The sequence below is a fragment of the Copadichromis virginalis genome, linkage group LG1 (assembly GCF_057382275.1).
Source record: "Copadichromis virginalis isolate Kocher_CV1m ecotype Utaka linkage group LG1, C_Virginalis_male_GT1.1, whole genome shotgun sequence".
NCBI lineage: Eukaryota > Metazoa > Chordata > Actinopteri > Cichliformes > Cichlidae > Copadichromis > Copadichromis virginalis.
In genome coordinates, this window is record NC_140618.1 from 22,848,026 (window position 1) to 22,872,601 (window position 24,576).

At 42.6% G+C, this 24,576-nt stretch overlaps 2 protein-coding genes across 15 annotated transcripts in view; both read left to right on the plus strand.

Annotated features, from left to right (window-relative positions):
- Positions 1-13,618, plus strand: part of tjp1a (tight junction protein 1a) — a 106,254-nt gene extending 92,636 nt beyond the window's left edge. For 4 of the 13 annotated variants that reach the window (XM_085455073.1, XM_085455089.1, XM_085455144.1 and 1 more), the window contains 12 exons: positions 475-575; positions 658-1,008; positions 1,980-2,228; positions 3,429-4,247; positions 4,374-4,456; positions 4,584-4,763; positions 4,871-4,977; positions 5,096-5,355; positions 5,672-5,820; positions 5,906-6,126; positions 7,717-7,860; positions 11,876-13,618. In XM_085455073.1, coding sequence (XP_085311199.1) covers positions 475-575; positions 658-1,008; positions 1,980-2,228; positions 3,429-4,247; positions 4,374-4,456; positions 4,584-4,763; positions 4,871-4,977; positions 5,096-5,355; positions 5,672-5,820; positions 5,906-6,126; positions 7,717-7,860; positions 11,876-11,970 — 2,759 coding nt within the window. In that variant the 3' untranslated portion in view covers positions 11,971-13,618. The remainder of the gene's footprint in view (positions 1-474; positions 576-657; positions 1,009-1,979; positions 2,229-3,428; positions 4,248-4,373; positions 4,457-4,583; positions 4,764-4,870; positions 4,978-5,095; positions 5,356-5,671; positions 5,821-5,905; positions 6,127-7,716; positions 7,861-11,875) is intronic. The other 9 variants (XM_085455081.1, XM_085455099.1, XM_085455118.1 and 6 more) reach the window with 6 other exon arrangements.
- Positions 13,619-15,681: 2,063 nt separating this feature from the next.
- The window catches only part of entrep2 (endosomal transmembrane epsin interactor 2), a 112,936-nt gene continuing 104,041 nt past the window's right edge, over positions 15,682-24,576 (plus strand). For both annotated transcript variants that reach the window (XM_085455192.1, XM_085455200.1), the window contains exon 1: positions 15,682-16,706. In XM_085455192.1, coding sequence (XP_085311318.1) covers positions 16,458-16,706 — 249 coding nt within the window. In that variant the 5' untranslated portion in view covers positions 15,682-16,457. The remainder of the gene's footprint in view (positions 16,707-24,576) is intronic.

A 24,576-nucleotide genomic window follows, 5' to 3' on the forward strand; every position in this document is an offset into this window, starting at 1 on the left:
GCTGTCGCAATAGCGCACTTGTTGTGCCTGACCCTGTTCTGTTAAAGTCCTCACAAGTGTGCCCCCAGGCCTCTTTCTCAGCGTGCAGTCTCCCTGTCAAAGGATGTGCTCTAACCATGTTTGAGGAGCATCTGTTGAAGATAAACCGAGCGGGCCGAGAGAGCGTTGCCATCAGCTTCCATTCAGGCTTAAGCACACATTCTTCTCATAAATCATCTTTCTTAACATTATCGTGCAACTGTGCCTCTTTTTAAAATCAGGATGTTTATCTGGTTATTGATCTGTAACAGCATACATACTGGGTCACCAGTGGAGAAAATGACTGTCGTTTAGTTTCTAGTCCAGAGTCATATTGCTCCAGCGTGCAAAACTTAATTTCTAGGAATAAGTGATACAAATGGGTTTTTTTTTTTTTTAAATAATTGTGTGAGTGGATAGAGTTTCATTTTTGCCCCTCCCTCTTTCTGCCTTCAGCAACCATTAACTTGAACAACATGAACGATGGTTGGTTTGGAGCACTGAAAGAAATAATCCAGCAGCAGCAGAACCAGCTGGTGTGGGTTTCAGAGGGCAAGGTAAGACATGCGCACACGTACACGATATTGATGAGATTTCTCTTATCTCAGTCCCCTTCTCATTGTATTCTTTATTTCACAGGCTGATGGAATTGGCGACGATGACCTGGACATCCATGACGACCGCCTTTCCTACCTGTCGGCGCCAGGCAGTGAGTATTCCATGTACAGCACCGACAGCCGCCACACCTCCGATTATGAGGACACAGACACAGAGGGAGGAGCCTACACCGACCAGGAGCTGGATGAAACGCTGAACGATGACGTGGGTCCACCCACGGAGCCTGCCATCACGCGGTCCTCCGAGCCTGTCCGTGAGGACCCGCCTGTCATCCAAGAGCCCCCTGGCTATGTCAGCTACCCGCACACAGTGCAGCCGGACCCCCTGAACCGCATCGACCCGGCCGGTTTCAAGGCACCAGCGCCGCAGCAGGTAGCGTTTCTGAGACCTGTACGTCTCCCCTGTTGTCTGGAGGACGCGGTGTGCGTTAGAAGGGTTTTCTGGAGGCGCTATTGAAGTCACTTTTTTGTATTTGCAGTTAATCTATTAACTGTTATAAAACAATATCAACGGGAAAGTGAAAACTTTTGTGGTCAGGTATTTATCATAATACATATATATATATATATATATATGCACAACTATAAAGAAATATATATCTTTATTTATTATAGTATTTATTTACCTATTTGCCTCTATGTGTGTGTTTGACTGATATTTGTGGGCGTGTGTTTTTTTTTGTTTGTTTTTTTTTTTAATTTTGAAGAGGAGAAGACTTCATACCTTTACTATTACTCTTGCACTCTGTATTACCACAAGCTGTCTTATTAGTGTGACTATTACTAATGTCACTGAGTGAGGGGGAAAAAAGAGCCAAAAAATCCCACTTCTGTCTGTCTAAGTGTCTGTATCAGTATTCACCTATGTGCACTTCCTGCCTTTGTTCTACCTATGATTGGGACTGTGACAATATGACACCAGAAAGTATTATGTGCATGTTGGAAATGCCAGTGTTAATCCAGTGTACCTGTGAAATGTATTTATCACTACTCTATTGGTAGTTGTGATATTACAGTCTAAGCATTTGTCGTCTCATGATGTGTTAATGAACATGAAAAGGGAGAAAACGACTTACTGTATTGTAACCATAGAATTAAACTCGAGTTAGTATCACCTAACCTTGAAAACTTGTCCTGCTGCTAATTCCTAACCCTCACTTGCTATTGGTTGATCTGTAGCTACTGTTAAATACGGCGGCGAGTGATAGGCTGTTTGTATCAATGTAAACTGTAGGGGTAAACAAAGAGCAGACCACTGTAGGGGGGGCTGAGAAGGTAGAAACACTTGTACTTCACCACAGTGTGTCAGCGCATGTTATTAAACATTTTTGAACCACTTCACAGAAAGCAGAGGCCGCTGCTGTCCCTAGCATCTCCCAGCAGCCTGAGCCCAAGGCTGAGACAATGCCCCCTGCTGTCGACGTTACTGTAAAAACTGTAGGGGCTCTGAGCTCTGAGTCTCCTGCACCTCCCTACAGCCAGTCAAGCCCCATCCCAGAGGCTGGCTCACTTAGAAGGCCCACACCTGAGGTAGCACCTCAGAGCATCTCGCCAGAACCTCTACAGTCTGGACTGGGCAGTTCAGAACCAAAGGTATCCATCTGATCGTCACTGGATGCTCCGTGACCCGGCCCGGCTCGGCTCGGCTCAGCTCGGTCTGACCTGGCTGAACTTCTGTGCTGCTGCTACTGCTGCCTGTCCTCCTATCTTCCTCTTGCTGCCACGCTTCCCTCTCTTTTCTTCTGCCCTGCATGTCTGCTGACCACAGTGCTGCCCAGAAGAGACAGATATGTGTGTGTGTGTGTGTGGTGTGGGGGTGCAAATGTGTGTGTGCAGATGCTGGTAAACAACAGTGGGCTTGAAGGGTGATGGCTGCGCTGATAGGCCTACGTGTAGAAGAGCAGTGGATATCCTGCAGCTCTGACTTTTGCTTATATTCTTTGCATGGCTACATTGCGTTTGCCTCTGTTAACCAATAGCAGCAGATCTCTTTGGGCTGTGTTTATCAGTGCAGACTGAATGGATTGTTTCTTTGTAAAAGTAGCCATTCATTTTCCTGAAACTTTATTTTCCTCCTGTCCCGCATGTATCTATGAGGACAAAACATTTGGCCATGATAACCTTTAACAGAAACTGTGTTTAGCTGTTGATGGAGAATTAATGGTTACTTCTTAAATGTCAGGGTTTTTAAATGTGCTTCTGTAAAAGGAGTTTGTGCTTCGGTCCTTAAATACTGTTTGTTGTTTTGCGACTGCACCAAGACAGTGGGTGACATTTTTTTCGTTCCCGTTTGTTTACTACAGATCGGCACGTCATGCCTGAAGCAACCAGAAATAATTTTTCTAATTAGTGAAAGGAGTTTTAATTAAGCGTTATACGCGCTTAATTTTGTAATTTTATTTTCATTTTTTTAGTGAAGGTGAGAAAAATGAACCCCATTGTTTTGTTGCGTATTTCAAAAACTTTATTCTTTCTTTCTTTAAACTCTGTTAATGTTTCTGTGGTACATTGCGATTTTTTTTTTTTATTTTTTTTTTAAGCTGGAGTATTTGGCTGTGCTGCAATTTCTGTTAAATCTAATATATTATCTGACTAGTAACTCCTCCCTCTCAGTTTCTCTATTTCAGGTCTTTCCCTTCTCGTTTCGTCTTCTGCAATTCATTTTGCAGATTTGTTTTTTCTTTAGTCTGCGTGTGTCCAGTTTTCCATTTCACATAATTCACATCTTTGCAGTATATGTTGGAACCTGTGACGTTGTTAACCTCCTTTTTTTGTTGTGTATTTCTTCGGTAGATGTTTCAGAAGGATCCGTACAGCACAGACAACATAGGCAGAGGTGGTCACGGCATGAAGCCTGTGACGTACAACCCTCAGCAGGGTTATCACCCTGACGAGCAGCCGTACAGAGATTACGACCACCCACCCAGTCGGTATGACATCAGCAGCAGTGGTGTCGGCGCTGGCTACCAGGAACCAAAGTACCGTAACTATGAGAGCTATGACAACAGCGTGCCTCACTATGACCAGCAACCGTGGAACCCCTACAACCAGCCGTTCTCTACTGCCAACACCCAGGCCTACGATCCCCGTCCTCCTTACGGCGAGGGCCCCGACTCTCATTACACCCCTCCACTGCGCTACGACGAGCCGCCACCTCAGCAGGGATTTGACGGACGACCTCGCTACGGCAAACCGACAGTTTCAGCACCTGTCCGTTACGATGATCTTCCGCCTCCTCCTCAGCCGTCTGAATTGCACTATGACCCAAATTCTCACCTGAGCACATACCCCTCAGCTGCCCGCTCACCAGAACCCGCTGCCCAGCGGCCGGCCTATAACCAGGGACCAGCATCGCAGCCGAAAGGCTACAAACCTCAGCAGTACGATCCTGCTCCAGTGAACTTCGAATCTAGCCCCACCCTTCATAAAGTCGAGACTCCCTCACCTTCACCTGCTGATGTTCCAAAAGCTGCACCTGCAAGAGATGAGCAGCAGGAGGAAGATCCAGCCATGCGGCCTCAGTCAGTACTGACGAGGGTCAAAATGTTTGAGAACAAACGCTCTGTGTCCGTGGACCGAGCCAGAGATGTCGGGGATTCATTTGGGAATAAGGTAAACTGGCATGATATGAATTTCCAATTCTTCAAGTTACTTTCAACTTTTAGGAAATTAGCAGCTTAGAAGAAGAAAACATTTGTTTTATCCCTCTGATAAATTTCATTGCTTTTCCTGCTTCAGGCTGCAGATTTGCCCTTGAAAGCTGGTGGAGTAATCCCTAAAGCAAATTCTCTGAGCAACCTGGATCAAGAGAAGACCTTTAGGTAAGCCTATAGTTGCTGTTCAAAATGTCTCAGTTTCATTTTGGCTCTGTATTGTAAACTCCTTTTCATCTGCTTTGCTCTAACTTCTGCCATGTGTTTTACCTTCTGGACTGTGTTGTTACACCAGCAGAGGGCCAGAGCCTCAGAAGCCTCAGTCCAAGGGATCCGATGACATCGTGCGCTCCAACCATTATGACCCTGATGAGGATGAGGACTACTACAGGAAACAGTTGTCTTACTTTGACAGACTGCAGGTTGGCTCCAATAAACCCCAACCACAAGCACAGTCCAGCCACAGCTTCCCCAGGTGATTCTCACTTTCCCTATTATTTCCATATTTTTGTCTTTTTCTTTTCTTTTCCTTAATGTTTTTTATATTTCTATCTAACTTATGCTTTTCATTTTGTGATGTAGGATGGACTCAGTGGAGAAACCAAGTCCACTGGAGAAAAATTATGAACCAGTTCCCCAAGTGACACCAGCTGTGCCACCGGCCATACTGCCCAAGCCCTCACCTGATGGTAAAATTGACAGTAGTCAGGATTTTTATCTCATATAAGATCGCGATCAAAGGGGAAATACACTTGTGTTCTGTACTGTAGAGCTTTTTTTTGGCTGATGTGCGTTGCTCTTCTACAGCCAAGCCTCCTGCTCGAGAGGACACGGTCCAGACCAACTTTCTTCCTCACAAGAGTTTCCCTGAGAAGTCTCCAGTCAATGGCACCAGTGAACAGCCTCCAAAGACGGTCACTAGCACTGGGGGTTTGCCCACATCCACCTACAACCGCTTTGCGCCCAAGCCCTACACCACCTCTGCCAAGCCTTTTTCACGCAAGTTCGACAGTCCTAAATTCAACCACAACCTCCTGTCCAATGACAAGCCTGAGAGTGCTCCCAAGGTAAACCGATTTTGGCCCGAGGTCTCACAGAGTCAAATATATGATGGTGCAGGGGAGGTTGCAAGCTTTAAAATCAATGTGTGTTTGAATCAAAGTCAAATGGCGCTCTTAATGTAACCTCGGCTGTCAGCCTTCGTGTCACATTAAAATCATGAACAGGGTAATACAGTTTTTTAAAACGTAAAGAAAAGTTTCCAGTGTTTTTTCAAATTTAATGACCAACAGGTTTTTCTGAAATGTTGGTGGCATATGCTAAAATTTCTAAAATGTTTAAATGAATAAAGTGTCCCATTTAAACCTCTTGCATCTGTAACAGAGCTCGAGCCCGGTAAAGCCTCAGGTACCCCCACAGCCCCATAACACAGACCAAGACAGTGGCCTGGACACTTTCACACGCACAACGGACCCCCGATCCAAATACCAGCAGAACAACGTAAACGCCATGCCCAAGGCCATCCCTGTGAGGTAGGAAGCTATGTCTGAGTAAATTTAAAGGTAAAGGTTTATTATTAAATATAACAGTGTGACACTAAAGCCGTTTGTCTCCCAGCCCCAGTGCCCTAGAGGATGATGAAGATGAAGACGAAGGTCACACTGTGGTGGCAACAGCTCGTGGTATCTTCAACTCTAACGGTGGCGTTCTGAGCTCCATCGAGACAGGTGTCAGCATCATTATCCCGCAGGGTGCCATCCCCGACGGCGTGGAGCAAGAGATTTACTTCAAGGTCTGTCGAGACAACAGCATTCTGCCGCCACTCGACAAGGAGAAAGGTAAGATGTTAAAAAAAATGGAGGAAGAAAGAAAACAAAATGTATTTTTGTTTTTGTTTTGGAGGCTTTTTGTTCTTCTGCTGTCCATAAGTGCTGTCCACATGTACCGCCATATATCCATCTTACTGATCAACGCCCTAACAAAAGGAATGATTCTGAGTATCCTCTGAAAGAACAGTCTGTTCCGTCTCTCCTTGATGAGGCTGTTATGAGTCCAGTCCAGTTTTTTTTTTTTTTTTTTTTTTTTTTTTTATTGAATTGAATGGTAGGGTAGTTTCTTTATTGCCCTCCCCATTGACGAAAAAAATGAAGAGGTGAAGCTTTCATTCCTGTGGAGTATGTCACTGCTTTTTGAGTTTAAGAAGATCCCATTCCACCATGTAATGAAGCTTTAGATCAGTCCTTGTAACACAGTAATCCACTGTAACCACACAAATCAATAGATACCTTAGTTTTATGAAATTGTCTCAAGGTCTTAACTCCATTATTTATATGATTCTGGACAGAAATGGATGTAAGCTCTGCAGGTTGACTGGATGGTAGAGGCAGACTTTATATTCTTAGATCAGTGTGACCAGTGATTATGTGGAAATATGTGACAGCGTAGAATGGTTCACGTTTTAGTGATGCACATTCAGAGAATCTGAAACTGCAGCTGCTTTTAGCTTTACAGTGAGACTTCACTCAGCAGGCAGCTGTTTTTAGTGAACCATCTCTAAAAACCCATTGCACGCTACCTGCTCAGCCTCAAACTGCTGGCAGACGGTGACTTAGTGGTGAACATGGAGAAGAATTCAGCAGCTAAGCAGACAGATAATTCCCTCAGGAGCTGGTAGAGAATAATCAGAGCCAAATATTGTAATCAGTTTTGTTTTAAAAGGCAGTGATGCTGGTGCTGTTTCAGTAGCAAATGAAGAAGTTGGAGTAAAATATGTTATTAGAACTAGTATAACATAAAAGCCACAATTTTCTGCCGATGCTACGTGTGAAAAAGGAAGACTGCTGAAAATGTCTACAGCTGGTTCTCCTGCTGTCACAAAGATTTTTATCCCTTTGTTGCAGCCATTATCATCCACGTTGTTAGAGTCTCACCAATTTATTGGCAGGTCGATATTATTGGTGACTATTTTGTCGATCTGTCAGTATTGGCATTTAGTTAAAGTAAAGAAGAGACGGGAGAAACCCCCTTCAACCATGTTATGAGTGCTGATTGTGCACAGTTTGTCCACCAGATGGCACTCTGCAGCTTTCCTGTTTGAATCGCCACAAACGCAGCATTCAGCTGATTGGCCAGGATCATTAAAAGATTCTGATCCCTTATTTGATGCTATTGCTTGGGTGTTGCATTGATTGAATGGCTGTTGGGTGGATGAAATACGTAAATGAGCATTTATTAGTTCAGTTTCATCTCAAAACAAAATGATGATTCAATAAATTGTTTTATTATATAGATTGTCATGAAACCCAATCCAAATAATCTCATATGCCTAGAAGCAAAAAGCCAACAAAAGCTTTAGGCTAAAAGGACATTTTATACCTGTGTGGGTTTGTGACAGAATGTTTAACCCCGCTGTGTGTTTGTATTTGCAGGAGAGACTCTGCTCAGCCCTCTGGTGATGTGTGGACCTCACGGCCTAAAGTTCCTGAAGCCTGTGGAGCTACGCTTACCTCACTGTGCGTCAATGACCCCTGATGGTTGGTCTTTTGCTCTAAAATCCTCCGACTCCTCGTCGGGTATGCTGTGCTCTCTCTGTTCTTCTGGGGTCGTTTGGGCTGGCTGTGTGACAAACTGAGGGTTTTGGGGTCACTGTTTTTAATCAGCTTTTACCCCTAGTTTTGATTCTTCTCTTTATCAAACATCCAACTCTCAAAGAGAATCAACCAGATGATGTATGACACGATGTTTGAGAATCAATGTAGGGGGGAAAATCCACCTTATTTCATAATTCTGGCTTCAAGTCTATTCATTTCCTGTATTTTTACTGACTAACCCACAGTTTCTTACACTGTACCACTGGTTTATTCATTTCACATGCTGAAACTTCAGCATTTCCCTCTTGCTTCCTCTCAATCATCTTAACAAGCTCCTCTCATTTTTTCTTTTCCATTTAACATGCATGCACTGGATTCTTGGCTGCACTATAATTGAACTTCATCAGGTGTAATTACTCTGTAATGCATGCTTCTGTGCTCAGATTCATATTTTTCACATAGCCGCCCAATCCCGACCTGAAGAACAAACAGCTTTCACAGATCTTCTGGAAACTGGGACGCTGTCATAAACGATAACTTATGTCATTATCCTGCATAAAAATTAAAAAAACACAGACATGTTGCTATGATGTCAGGCTGTAGCTTTCTAAATTTAGCTCTCATTTTTCAAAGTGTTCCTATTTGAAGGCAGCTTTCAGGTGGTGAGAAATTGAATTTTCATGCTAAGAACTCTTCCAGACTTACTGGAAGAGTTCGGCACTCTTATCAGTTTATAGCTAGTGTCACTCTGCTACATAGCTCCAATAAATTTAGCTACAATTACAAGTTAAACATACGCAGACTGCAGAATTAGAGGGCCTGCAGTGTGACGCAGGACTTAGTTTAGTTCAAATGTGTCGCTGCAGGTCCTTATCTTTTCATATTTGAGTTGTATAAAGCAGGATATACACTACAGTGTCAAAGTACAAGTAAAACCACAAAGGAGATTATTTCTGAATGCTAAATTCTATATTTGTACTGTACTGTAGACAAAACAAACCTCTTCAAACTGGTTTTCATTTAATCTATAACGTAACTGAGCAAACCAAGAAAGACCCAGAGTTCGAACCCGGGTTAAACATCTGTATACAAAGAAAAGTGAGAGCTGAACACATATGAGGGAAGCAGCTAAATTAGCCTTTTCTTCAAACTGTCCTTCCCATATCCCATCTTCAAAAACAGTGGTCATTTTGGCAGTGGTCAGGATTAGCTGTTAATTAGCCTCATTTTAAGGATGAGACATGGAAGGCTGAATGAGATGTCAGCTCACTCTGTTGTCCTGCTGAATTGTGGGCGGATTATCGGGCTGCGTCGTAATCCTCTTATTGTAAAGCAAGGCCACTCTCCGGCCTCCTCCTGTACCCTTCTGTGGTTTTCTTCGCACTTTGCTTTGTGCTTCTCTCCTTTTTTCTTTTTCATTTTTTTCACCCGTTTGCAAGTCTCTGCTTCTTGTTGCGCCCTTTATCTCTGCTGTGTTTAAATACTTACGTTACAGCCAGTGTGATGCAGTTTTGCTCTGTAGAAGAATTTGTTTGTTGTTTCTAATAAAAAGCAGAAGTTTGGCATCGTAGTATATTTGAAGGGTTGATCCCATCAGTGACCAGAGAGTGAGATGAAGCTACGATGCTGTACTTTGATAAGCGACTGTTTTGTCTGTAGTTCTTGCTCATTACAAACAAAACGGGGACCTCCTTTCACACATTTTAGGATACACCTGTAATGTATTTGTTAATATATGTTTATTAAGGATACAGTGAGGGTGAAATGAGTGATTAACAGAAACTTAATTGACTGTTTTGACAGGGATTCTTTTGTCATCTGTAGGTAAAATGTCAGATTTCTGCTCTCAGGTGTCACTTTCGGTTGATATTTTCTATTCTATGCAATTTAAAGCAGATTTTTTTTAACTGCTTTATCATACATACGCCGCCACAAAATAGTTTCTGACAAATGGATATGAGATTTGTGACTTCCACATTGGAAGAAAGTTGGCAGCTATTCTTGTAAGGTCACATACTGGCATCAAAGGAAGGAGGCGAAAGCCCGGAACTCATAACTCAAATGCAGTTTTTTATTTGAAGTTTTAAAGGTAGGCATTTTGGCTCTCTGCCTTCCGTAGGATAAAATTTAATGTATTGCAATTATCATGAACATCAAGAATTACTTGCAGACAGACTTTATTAGTGTCTAAGCTACAGGCGCTCTGTGAAGCGCGTGTGAAAGAACATGGCGATGACTGAAGGACAGAATTGAAAGCTTGTTTTGTGCTTATGTCGAGCACATAAGCAGTCAGCTCGAGTGCAGAGCCGACAAGCGGCCAATGAGTTCATCGAAATGAACGTTTTTGTGTTCTGTTTGGACTAAAAAGGAAAGATAAATGTTGGTGAGGCGCGTTAACAGCTCTCAGAAAAAAGGCAAACAGGTGTCGACTCTGCACATATAAGCTCTACACCTGCGCCTCAGTCGGTGCTGTTAATCAGAGCACTTTACACACAGCCGCTTGAACTATAGCTCGCACGTCTGTGACAGTGAGCGGCCATGTAAGTGCTGGTCTGACCACTGGGAATTAGTTGCATCGTGCTATACCTTCAGAGCCACAGCCTGCCCACAGTAAACAAACTTTCAATTAAGGCTTTCATCTGAGTTATAAGTGGTGCTTTTAATTTACCTGAGCAGAAGACGTGGTTATCTTCGCTTTAATCTCTTCCCTGGCGCCGAGTCTTTAGATTAAGCCCTCCCCTTCTTCTATACAAAATATGTGTTTTTACTCATTTCTGCTTCTTTTGGATGTAAGAACATCCCTATGGAGATTAATGTGCAGTTTGACACTAGAAAGCTGTTTTCACATCATCCTGGAAAGCTTCACGGTGCTCACCTGACATCTCATTTCTACTGTGTGACATGACAGCTAAACGTGGCACAAAAAGTACGGAAATTTGCGTTTGATCGATTGTTTCTTTGTTGTAACGATGCTTCTTGGCATTGAATTTTATACCGTTGGAAAGCCTGTTTATTTTCTCTTGATTAGTGCCACATTTGAAAGAAAAATGTGGGTTGAGCAGCAGAGTTGAGTGTCTGCGTTGCCAGATCTTCTCTGCCAATGCCAAACAGCTTATTCTGTGACCAACACAACCACAACTTGGTGACCAGCATGAGGAGGAGGAGCCAAGCTGTCATGGCTATTTAAGGTTCTTCCACATGCTGCCGAGGTCCCTGTTTGTTAATTGACAACATGTCTTGTTTCTTCAGAATACACCACTCAACTCTGCTGCTCAACCAACAAAAGCATTTTCCTTATAAACGAGTCAACATTTAAGGGGAAATAAAACAGCTTTCCAATGGTGTAAGAGTTTAACGCCAAGAAGCATCGTTACAACAAAGAAATTATCAACCAAACAAATGTTCCTACTTTTTTGGGCTAAGTTTAGTTCAGCCAGCAGCAAGTCCACGTATGCACCAGGGGATGGAGAGAGATGTCCACCAGTTAGTATTTTCATGTCAGACACAGACTGTCTGACACAGATCTAAAGTGGAGCGTTTCTCTTTTAAGAAGAAGCTTTTAAAGTATGGCTGTATCAGTGAAGAGGCTGCACACACACTGTGACATGCACTGTGGTCAGTCCTGTATTGATGGACCTCTGCTGAGCTCGCTCTGCCTCCTTTGATTCCTCTTGGCACAGATACGCATGTTTATAATTGCAATTACACTCAGACCTCACAGTGACCAAGGTTTAATTTGCAGTCAACAAGAGGCTGGGGACATTCAATAAAAACACCAAAGAGGTTTTACTAGTCTCTCGCGCTCCTCCGCCTCGGATACGGGCTTTAAACATTCACATAACGTGGCTCACAAACCATGAATATCATTAACTTGTGCAGGCAGGGCTCTTTTAAAATGAAAGCCCGAGTTCACGACTTTTAAAGAGAGGTTTGGGTGTGAATTTTTACATTAAAAAAAAAAGCAGCTAATATCAACCCCCCATCTGTCTGTCCTCAGGTGATCCAAAAAGCTGGCAGAACAAGTCTCTCACCGGAGACCCCAACTACCTGGTGGGAGCCAACTGTGTCTCTGTGCTCATTGACCACTTTTAAAGAAGAGACAGCAGGTGTGATGTTACCGAATGTGGAAGAATGGCGGATGAAATGAAGACGATGGGCACGCACGCAAACACACACGTATACCACTACACACACACTGACAGACGCACTCCAAGCAAACAAAACACACGGGATAATAGAGCATGAAGAAGACCCAGACAGTGCTGGACGAAGGAGAGACACCAATGATCGCTACGAGCTGTTCTTTAAACTCAATTTCAAAGTTTTGATGTAAAATGATGCATGACCCACGTCACTGACGATTGACACTTATATATAAAGCAATGTTTAATGTAATTTTTCTTTTTTTTTTACAAAAGTACAGATGGATGTATGGCTTTTGAGGCAGCATACATGCTTGAAAAAATCTGTGTCAGTGTATTTATGCTATATATGCCTACAGTATATATATATATATATATATATATATTTACTTCAAATTGGACTCAAATTCGATTGCCAGTCGACATCTTGTTGTTTTTCAGTGCAGGGGACTGAATTATTTGTTTGTTTTTTCCCCCCTTCCACATTGAAGGAATCTTACTGAAGGTTTGATACAGTTGGTTTGAGGAGGTGGCAAGACATGAACCCAAGAAGCAGCAGCACATTTTTAGAGACGTTCTTCCTACACTTCTCACTCTGTTCTTCCTTTTCTTACCTTTTGTAACTTCCTCTCTTACTGAGCACCACCTCTCTCCTTCCAGCCTGAGGGAGATCTATGCATGTTCTTTACTCAGGTCCAGTAGCCTCCTCGGTTCCTTCCTCACATCTACTTAATATCTTTCCTTTCTCTGTGCACTCTTTGCACTCAGACAAATAAGCAGTGATGCCTTATCTGCAGATTATTCACTTTTCATTAAGAAAAAAAAAAAACTAAGTTATGATAAATTATGGTATAATGTCATTTGTTTTGCCATTTTTTGTGAACCCTCTGTATAAATAAACTTGGGTTTAGCACACGCAGAAACGGTTGATAAAAGATAACAAAGGTATGCTCTTCTTTTATCTGCTATGCATTGCTTAAAAACAAAAAACCATCTGAGAAGAAGTGGCTGTAAATAAAGCTAGCATATTGCCTTGTTTCTCTTTTGTTGTAAATGAACTTTTTGTATGTCTTTCTTTTTTGTATAAAACTTAGAGAAAACATGTTTTAAAAAAGCAGAAGGAAGTGAAAGTGGTTATCTTTGTATTATGGGCATACCTTCAAGCCTTTGAATTGTAACCTAACAATAATACATCACACCTTTTCTACCGATATGTTGCCACCGCTATTTTACGGTCTCAAAAAGGTCGTCTTTTTTTTTAATTTTATTTCTATTTTTATTACTTTGTCCACGTAGGGTTAAGGAAAGTCTTTGTGGCTCAGATGCATTTAAAACATCTTCATTTGGAAGGGTGTGCTCTCAAAGTGTCCCTCTCACTGATTTCTGATACTGGATGCTATATTGTGTGCCCTTAAATGTATTTTTGTACTAATAGACAATATATTACGTATGGCACACCAGTACTGTTTTACTTTTAGATATAACACGGCTTTATTGGATATTAGCTCTTCACTTGTGGCTGACTTTTTTTTTTCTCCTCTGCAACACAATTTTAAGTATACCACTGTATTAATAAATAAAATCATTTTTAAATTAAAGAGTGGATAAGGATTTAGTTATTTTTTTAACCTACAGGGTTTTGTATTTCCGCCGCTGCTTTCTGAGTGGAAATGGGCTCCCTCCGAAAGGTGCCTGGCCTCTCCCTTAGAGATGGGGGAAGGAGTTCAGCCATCCAGGAGGGGCTCAGAGTAGAGCCGCTGCTCCTCCACATCGAAAGGAGCCAGTTGAGGTGGTTCGGGCATCTGATAAGGACACCTCCTGGGTGAGGGGTTCTGGGCATGTCCCACCGGGAGGAGGCCCCGGGGCAGACCCAGGACATGCTGCAGAGATTATATCTCTAGACTGGCCTGGGAATGCCTTGGTGCTCCCCCAGACAAGCTGGAGGAGGTTGCTTGGGAGAGCTGGGCTTCTCTGCTTAGGTCTGCTGCCCCCAGATAAGCGGAAGAAGATGGATGGATGGGTATTGTATTTATATATAATATGCAGTATAGTGCAAAAGGTTTTAAGAAACCGCCCATTTCTATATTCTTTTCAGATAATTGGTCATAACAATGACCTCGAACACACTGCTAATGCAGTAAAAGCATACCTGGATATAAAAACACAAGGTCCATAAGACCCACTGCAACAAGTTTTATGGAAAATTGAATCCAAATTGGAAATTTGTGGTTAGAATTATGGTCAACATATACAGAGGAGTTCAGGAGAGAAGTGCAACACTCAGTGTCTACATTGGATTTGTCAGAGGTCAGATTTTGGCCCACCATGCAATTCCATCGGAAAAGTGTCTGATTGATGACAACGATACCAAACACTCTGCCAGTGCAGTGAAAGACAGAAAAACGACACCATGACACTGTCAGTCATGGATTGGCCTCCCCAGAGCGGGACCTCAGCATTATTGAAGCAGTGTGAGATCATTTTAACAGGAAACAGAACAAAACACAGCCAACATCCAAAGAAGAGCTTTGAGTGTCCTTCATGAAGCCTGACGAACTATTCCTGAAGACTACTTAAAGAAATTAAAAGAAAGCTGCCTGACAGAGTTCAGACTGTGTTGAGGACATCTTTCAAATAACCAGTTTAATAAACTGTAGCTTTGTTTGAACTATCCACATGAATGCTTGGCTATATTTTATTTCAGCAGCTGATACATAAAATATGATTTCATCGTTTTATCATGGACTTACAGTCATGAATGGATTATAAAATATATTTACACTATTTAAAGGTTTCAGGGTTAATAAAAAATAAATGTAGCACTTAGTAATCAGAAAGCAGTAAGCAGCATCTATGACACTAAAAAGGAAAAAAACAGATTAGAGTATATTGTGATTTAAATAAAAAACAAAAATCACCGCTGCTCACCGCTTGGTGGCGCTGGTGAGCTGTGAATGGGTCTTTTCCGCAGGACGGAGCTAATCTTTCAGCTGTGGAAGTAACGTTTATTATTATTATTTTTCCATGTATTGACGCGCCTTTAATGGTTTTTGCTTGGTTTCTTTGAAATATCTTTCATAAAATGCGTGAAGAAAACCACGCAGCACCTGAAAAACCGGTTTAATACAACATCTGCAGAGCTGGAGCCTTGCAGGATGCAGGTTGCTATCAATCCCTATGAACCGTGAGGTCCCAGCACAAGTTGAGAAATCTTGTTTGGATATGTTAGTGATCACAATTAATATGTATTCGTATCGGACTTTGTTTTGCATGGCAAACTCAGACCTGTGACATATTTTACTGATGATAATTGGAAGGTCTAACTCCTCGGAGCTCCCCTGTAGTGAAGCTTTACTTGCGTGATGAAGGACAGGACAAAGTCAATGTTAGATGCCCCGATGGAGCTGCTGGAGCTAAGGTTAATCCGCACTCACTTTAAGCCATGAAATCCAGACACACGTGGACTTAAAATGTCAGTTTCTTTCATTTATTTTAATGAACCAATTACACATCAGGAGGGGTAACAAATAACGGGCAGATTTTCTTTATTATTACTAATATTTTTAGTCTTTATTGTTTCCTGATAGCGCAGGAGTCCTCCTCCCCTCCTTCACCATCAAGAGTAAAACACACTCCGTGTAGCCCGCCGCCATGTACACGCACAGAGTGGCACATCTCCAATACGCAGTGTGCATCTCCTGTCCTGGCTGTTAGATTTGCTGTCGTCTGTGAAAAGCACGGCTGGTGCCTCTCACACCGAAGAAGAGAAAAGCCGCTCGCTCAGACCTGAGAGGGGGGGTGTTCAAACACTTAAAGACCCAGAAAAAAAAAGAAACCCATCAACGTGGGCTCAAACGTTTAGGCGTTTTAGTGCGTTTAGGAGGAGTGTGGGTTCAGTGTGTGTGTGTGTGTGTGTGTTTTTGTCCACGCGCGTCTTTATCCAGGCTTCAGCCCTCGCTTTTGAGTTGTTGGAGAGCCTGCAGAGGCGAGCATGACAGCCTGACAATGGTGCAAGGCTGGCTGACAGCACGATGAAGCGTTTGGGGCTTTTTTCCTCTCTTTGCGTCTTGACTTTTCAGGAATGGGCTCTTGTTGGAGCAGTCAGCGAGGAACTCCGGAGGTTTATTGTCCGTGTTTCGACTTGAAGACGTCCAGAACATCTGTGCGTATTTTGGTAAACATCCGGTGGCTCGTCCAGCCCGCTCTTTGCTCACCTTTCTCCTCCCATCAGCCGCAGAGCATCTCTAATTGGAGGGACTCCGAGCATCTTAAGTGATGGAGAAAATCTTCCACATCGGACTCTGACTTCGACTCACGCCGTTTGCCAGATCACTGCGGGCCAAATACGCGAGGCTTCTGTTTCTGATCGGATGTTGTTACCTTTATTTGCTACACCTGCATTTGTGTAACCCGGTTCGGTCGCATCGTTTCGTCACAATGCCGGTGAACGCGCTGCCCCGCGGCGGCAGCAGTGGCTTAGGCGGCCCGGGGTCTCTGAGCCCGGCGTCGCTGTCCCGCAGTCTGTCCCGGCTGAGGGAGTACCGTACCCGGACGAGGATCATGCTGGCTCTGGGAGTCTCTCAAATGGTCCTCGGGAGTCTCATCCTGGCTGTGAGCTTCGCGGCTCTGGCTCTCACCACATCACCCAGAGTCCGGCACTCCTGTCCGTTCTGGGCAGGCTTCTCAGTGAGTAAAACACTCGCACAATACACGCATTAGGAATCAGTCTGGATCTGAATTATCTTCAGGTGTTGCAGTCTAATTGGAGACGAACATCATCGGCTTTATTTTATTTTCCAAAGCATGTGGAGGAAATTGGCTATTTGGGGAACACTAAGTTGATTTTTTTGTAACATAAGGATTTTAGAGGGCTCTAGCTGGTTTGTCTCAAGGAGAGAGCTAAATCACTTGGCCATGACAGAAAGAAATTAGCTTCTAAATGAATTTTTGGAGGACAGAGCCAATCTTATGCAATTAGCTTTGAGGATACAGAGCCTCTGTGGTAACCAGTGATACCACACACACACACATAGAAAGATGAGGATATTTTAAAGCCTTCAGCACAGTAAGATACAGTAAGATACTTTGGGATAATCTTTTTTTTTCTTTCTGTGTGAAATTTTCATGCTGTTTTCTGTAAATATTCATGAACACACACTTCCTTGTTTTTTTTTTTTTTTTATCCTACCAGAGACCTCGAGCAGGGCTTGCTCCATTAATTATAGAGGCGGTGGGACACAGTACAAGGGTGAGGGGAGGTGTGCAGCATGAGGGCCATCTGCCTGTGTGTGTGTGTGTGTTTGAGAAATAGCATGCGTCAGAGCCTGTGTGTGGGAGTGTATGGGGAATAGTAAGCAACCGCAGGGATCAGAGTTCAAAGGTCAGCGCACTTTCTTGATCAGTGCCTTGGGCAACTTTTCTGCAGAACGTGTTACAGGTCTACCAGCCTGTTGTGGTGCACGTTGAAAATCTGAAACCTGCATCTTTTGTGCCTTGATTCAGCTGTGCATAAGTTTTCCAGCCCACGTGCCTCAAGTTTGCAGAAAAAAAACCAGTCCTTAAAATTTAATATAATGAAATAAATCATGAAAATGAGTCTAAGCAAAAGCAGATGAGAAACAAGTATTTCCGTCTTCAGGAAAACCACAAAACCTGCCTAGTAACCGATGGCTCCAAACTCGAGCATGTTCTCAAGAGTGCTTCACTGTTTGTCTTTTACACGAAAGTAGGTTTGCAATTAACATCAGTGAAAGCTGTAACATAATCTCAGGGGGAAATGAAATAAACGAATCACACAGAAGAAAGATTTTGCCTTTCTAATCCTAAGATATCCTTGTAAAATGTCCCAGTTAGCTACCTTGTGGCTTGAAATCAATCCTCTGTCAGGTCATTTCAGAGGAAGGATGGTGTGTAACGTTTGGAGAAAATGCTTTGGTTGAGAAAGGTGCTGGAAACAAATAGCTCACCAGCAGAAAGAGACCATCGGACACTGTGGCGCCAAAACCGGAGATAATGCGGTTGAGTTGAGCTGCCTATCTGGAAACAAATGATGGCAGTGATTTGCCCACAGGCAATGAGACACTGAAAGTCACTCTTTGAAATATCGAGAGCTATAAAATGCTCCGAATGACTAAAACATTTCCACAAGGCTTTTTTCTTTTCTTCTTTTTGGTCATGATAAATGTTGCAAAAAAGAAAGCAGTTTTTCAGCACACTGATGCCTCGCATCAAATTGGTCTTAAAGGAACATGTTGCAGCTATTTCAGCTTCAAAATCATTTTGATGTTTCAGTGATGTGTAATTTGTCACCTGATGCCTTTAACACCTGTTCCTGTGCTCGGTATCTTGGGTCAAGTGGGTATGATCTCCCAGAAGCGTGTAACACGTTAAGCCACAATGCCACACACTATGAACTATTAGTCCTCAGCTGGCTATAAGTTTTCATTGTTTCTTTGTTCTCTCTTGCTGGTTTGTCATAAATGAGACACTCTGTTGTGTACATGTGCAGAGCAGCCTGTGTGTGGCTTTTTGCTAGAAGTACTTTTGATAAACTAAAGCTTTCTCTCATTTGTTTTTATGATAGCTTTTATATCAGATGTTTGGTTAAATTACATTTTACACCAGTCATTTCTGTGCAATATCCTATATTCCTCTACCTTGTGAGTCAACGTGGTTTCTTGGCTTCTGATGGAGCCTTCGCCACTTCCAGAGTGAAAACAGGTGCAGCAAAGCATCACTTTGTGCATAATAGGACTTGAAATGTCAAATTATAATATCAGCAAGAAAAATGAGCGAGTTCAATTTAAAGAAACTACATTTGCATTTTGCAAGGAGATGATGAACCTGCAGCGTCTTGATCGGGTAGAACAAGAAGCTTTTTGCAGCTCTGTTCTGTCAATTGACTCAATAATAAGATGTATTTGTACACAAAAGCCCACCATGTATAGTTTTAAAGACTTTGTAGAGCGAATCTGATTTTTGATACAGAACGTGTCTGTCTCCATCACTCGATGTGAGTGAATGTTGTTTTTGAGCAGCTAGCAGTCCTCATGGTGTGAAGACAAATATGTATCCCGGTCAAAGCGACTACACGAGCCTCGCCTGCTGCTGACACACGTCCCGGACGCCGGGGGTAAAATGATAACGCTGTGCTTCTTAACGGCAAGGTAATTTACTTAGTATTGAACCTTGAAGCCACTGAGCTAATGATGAAGGTGGCAACAAATAGTCAGCCTATGTACTTATATGTGTGTGTGTGTGTGTGTGTGTGCGTGTGTTTGTACTCTGGGAGTGTCTGCGTGCAGTAACTGTGGGACATCATTACAGATCTCTGTGTGATGACTTGTGTTGTGCGATCTCATCACGGTTGCATCGAGAAGAAAAGGCACAATCTTTACTTCCTACACAGGCCAATCAGTGCTCTGCTGAGGCCGCTCCTCCTCTTCCCACACACACACACACACACACACACACACACACACACACTTGTTTTCATATCTTAGTGATGACATCTCATTGACATAATGCTTTCCCTGCCTGCTTACCCTAACCATCAAAAATGAATGCCTAACACTTAGCCTAAATCTAACCATAACCTAATTGTAACTCTGACACTAAAACCACATTTTGAGTCTCAAAAGTGCCTTCAAACTCATGGAGACAGGCATTTTGTTCCCATAAGTGACTGTTGGTCCCCACAAGTATAATAGCATGCCAATTTTCTGTCCTCACAAAGATGTCTAAAGATGAAGACGCACACACAGAAACATTAACACGCTTATCCCACCTCAATGTTTTGCATACCTCCCTCAGACCCTCCTGATTTTCCGCACTCTGGAAAAAATATTCTTTTTGCAGCTTTGATGTTCAGAGTTTACACACACGCACACGCGCGCACACACGCACGCACACGCACGCACGCACGCACGCACACACACACACACACACACACACACTTGCCTGGTCTACAAAGATAAATCCTTCGAATATCTTGCACTTTCTCACAGCCAACCACAGCCCAACCAAAAAGAGGACTCTCGGCCGCAGCGTCGAGCACCGCAGCGTCGAGCACCGCAGCGTCGAGCACCGCAGCGTCGAGCACCGCAGCGTCGAGCACCGCAGCGTCGAGCACCGCAGGCTCTGCGCGAGGCCAGAAATCCCAGCGCGTTTACCTGTTGGCTGCGACTCTCACCACCCTGCCAGGTTTGGTTAATGAATGAGACGACATGGCCGAGCGAGCCAGAGAGCGAGCCGCAGCTGTCAGCAGCTGAGATGCAGAACAAATTCCCGTCCATCTCGCATCTCCTCGAGTTAAACCTGGAACTTATCCAAGCACCCGGACACATAATACACAAACACAAACTGCTTGTCTCTTTTTTTTTTTTCAAGAAGAAAGGCAGTTACGTGAATATTGAAATCCATCACGGCGAGTTATTGCAGGCATCGTTTACAAATTCAGACTCTCTCGGTCTGAATATTCCTTCTCCTCATCTCTTGAGCTCTGGAAACGGATTTTACTCCTTTTATTTTCCCCTCCCCCGCTTTCCTGGTTGTGTTAAAGGAGAGGGATGTTGCTTCTGTGTACAGCTAGAGCCTTTTTAAAAGTAACAGTCCAACATACCAGATCTACAGACTGGGCCTTAACAAAGGCAGCTTTAAATGGTATTCTTGGTGTTTGTTGTGCGGCAGCTCTTTCTGCTGCATTTTCAGCACCGACCGTCAGCAAATTCTGCGCTAATCTGCTCAAGTGTGTTAATGTGTGGCACTGTTTGTTGAGTGTTCTTGTTGTGTTGCAGGCACTTTCTTTCTTTGTACGTGTGAAAAGAGAAAGCCTATGTTGAATGAAATATGGCAACACAAAAGTTGTCCTGTCTTTCTTTCTCTTTGGTTCTCTGAGGTGTGTTTGATATCCCCGTGTTGGTGTTGTTCCCAGATTATCTGTATGTTGGTCCAGGTCTAACATTGCAAGTGACCAATCACATTTTTATGATGCCATAGTTTTGGGACGTGGATAAAAACCTGAGGAAACGATCCAACAAAAGAGGGCGATTAGAGTTGGGTTTGGGGATTAGGATGTAATTGTGGTTAGGGTTATGGGGCTGTTGTTAAAGTTATACCTATAGCTTTGGGGTTAGGGTTAGTGTTTGGCGTGTAGTGTGATGGTATTTCTGCATCTCAAAACTATTACATGACAACAATGAGATTTGCCACCTGAAATTTTGAATCTGGACCAGCTTTAGTTGTGGTGGTCCAGAAACAACACCAACACAGGTTTGTGTGTTCTCTAACTTGTATTGCATAGAGGATAGTTCCTTGTCCTGTGAAATATCCCTAAGCTTAATAAAGTATGGTGGCAAACAGTCAAATAAACAGGAGAGTATGTCTGTGAGTTATTTTTTATTCTTTCGGCATTTAGCTCAAAGCATAACTGTGTCTAAGTACACCTACTATACATCTGTAGTATAGCTGTAGGCTCCAATTAGTATTCACTTGAGACTCAAGCAGTGAGTCAGTCCCAGTAGATTCCCATATTAAAATACCCAGTTTTAACTGGTAGGTGGGTGGTAGCATCAAGCGGCATCCTCCAGTGGCTACTTGAAGCTGGCTCTAAAAGTGGGTCAGTTGAAGTTTTGCAGACACATGACCACTAACCATTTGAGGTTAACTTATTCACCATTTTGGATGTGTGACAATCCCAATGACAATGTAGGATCAAATGAATGAGGTCCCAATCACACATGCCTAGAAACTGGTCTGCAACCATCTTACAACCATTATTTGCAAAGGAAAAATAAGTTCATGAGAGGTTTCTGGAAGTTGATAGCATTCGCTGGGAAACTTAAGAGCTACACGCCGGCTTACAGACTAATCAGAAGCTGTGATGTGTGCCACAAACTGGAAATGGATAAGGTTCATTTTCAAGGCAATGTTGTAGACAACTTGTTTCATAAGTCAAAACTTCTGCATTTCCAGTGTGTGTGGCATTTGTTTCAAGTTTTTCTACTGCTGGTGTAGTAGAGAGCAAGTATTTGCAAAAAAATATGAAAAACTACTGACAACCGTGCCAGCAACCAGAGCAGAGGAGGTTTTTGGTCCAGCACCTTCTTTGCAACTGATTCATCCAGAGGCAGCCAGTCATCTACGGAAAACCACTGTCAACCAGCTGGGGAATCTAAATTTTTTTCCCTAGCAACCAGTGGTTGCATCGTGTTAAATATGGCAGAAAACTCTGGAGAAATATGTGTGTGGCAACATGTGATAAACCAGTCATCATAGATACCAATGTTCATTAAATGGCAAATGTTTGGAGCGTAGTACACAAAACCACAGATGGTTTCACCCTTTCATAACAGCTATAGTGGGATTGATAGGCTTAGGGCCTGCCATGATTGACAGGTGTGCCGACACAGGGAGCTGTTGCAGATAGCTTGTTTGCCCAGGTTCACTTCGACTAATTGGAGTCAATGAGCTGAACCCTGTCCAGCCTGTTTGTGCTGTCTGGAGCATTTTGAATGGAGTGATCTGACTAATAGTGTGGCTCAGTTTGTGCTACACACCATCCAGGAAGTGAAGTACTTCTGTTACTGAGCACATATGCTACTTAAGCTAGCAAACTTGCTAACCAAGCTCGCTAGCCTTAGCTTATAAATTCAGCCGGCACTTCAACCTCTCATCTGGATGTAGTACTTTGTTCTTCCAAAAAAACAAAAGACGTGGATAATACATAAACTCTACTGTGAAATGCTCAAAAGCTGTGACAGGAGCTTCAGAGCATGGGTTTCATTAGCCAAGGACCTCTTGTAGCTTCTTTGGTCTATATAGCACATCTGTCTGAGCACTTCCATGGCCAAAATGCTTTCACTTCATCGAAAAGAGACATCTTCAATGCAGAGTATGATTCAAATATACTTTAATTTGGAAACAGACAGACTAGTGTATATATATATAATAGAGTACTTCTATACCTTTACTTGGAAATAATATTATTTGAATGGTTTTTGATCGAGACATATTTAATCATAATCGGCTGTAGCTGTCTATGGTTTGTTTCTTATGAAGGAGACCAGTGGGTTCTAGTAGTAAATGAAGGCAAATGTGCAAAAATTGTTTTGATTTCTTCACTTATTTCTTTTCTTTTTCTTTTTTTTACTACACACAAGTGTGAATCAACATCAATTAAGTGGCGTTTTAAGCTTAAGCAGTATCCTGGCAACAGGTTTCATGACACAAACACACGTGCACAAACACAAACACAGGTCTGTAGTATTGTTGCTGTGGAAATCGTGATGATTTTGACAAAAAGCCTTTCTGTCTGATGCAAACTCATGGCTGTTGTCAGGAATACTGATGACATATTTAATAATGCTTTGCTTTTGGCTCATGACTCATATCATGAAAGCAGACAGAGAAGAGAAGTATAAATGTTACACTCAGTAAGCCTTTCTCTGCCTTTAAAGTGAATATCAGTACTTTCACCTCAGTGTCAAGTGAGTCTGGTGTGTTTCTAAGGTTTCTTTGTGCGTGTGTTTAGAAAAGGGTTTGCATGAGTCATAGTTTCAGGTCCAATAAAACTCCAAAATATATAAATCGGCACGTGAATAGCTCACACTTACATGAGTGATTGGTCTTTAGAATTTGTGAATGGGCGTGTAACTACAGTCAGGCGTTTTTCAGCAAAGTAACTTACGTCCTATTGGTGCTACTCTTTGCACTTTGCCTTTCATCAGAGTAACTTCCTTCTTGTTTGAATCTGTGTTTTGGGTGCTACTAAATATGAATATAAAATGGAATATTTTTGTTCAGCACTATAAAGAGAAGATTTGTTTTCTGTTATTTAGTTGCTTTTTTGTGCATCAACTGCTTCCCCAATCAAGTTTTGTGTCACGATACACAATGATGCCTGATTCACATTCCCTGGATTCATCAGCGTACAGGGAGATATTAATGCGTCACTTCACTCAGTGTAGTAAAACACATTTTCCCACTTTAAAAATAAAAAATAAAATGTACATATTTGAAATACTCATCTCTAGCAGTTTTATTTGCGATGGTTTGAACTCAGATGTTTTTGGAGCGTCTCCAGGAATTGTGTAAATGGAGTAAAAGAGGACTGTGATCCTGCAATTTTCAGTGCCGCAAATGCAATAGTCACAGAAAAAGAGGACACAACCGCAGGGCACCAAACACAAGCAAAATCTCAGACTGCAGTCATAAACAGGCAGTTGGACAGGAGAAGCCAAGGATAGCAGGTAAGCGGCATAAAACGGATGAAAACTCAACACTAGGATGATGATCGGAAACCAGAAAGTAGGAAATAAGAAGAAATTACAGGAAAACATTATTCCTGGGAGTTCAAAGACAGTCTGATAAGAGGAAAGTAAACAACAGGTGGTATACGTAGCAGAATGACTGATTGGATAATTAGCAGCAGCTGGTGTATAAAACTGGAGGGACCCTGAACAAAGACCAGAAGTAAAACTACCTGAAATGTGAGGAGCTGAGCGATTTCAAAGTAAAACTGGAACTAGTAAAACACAACCTCCAAACTTTAAAAAAT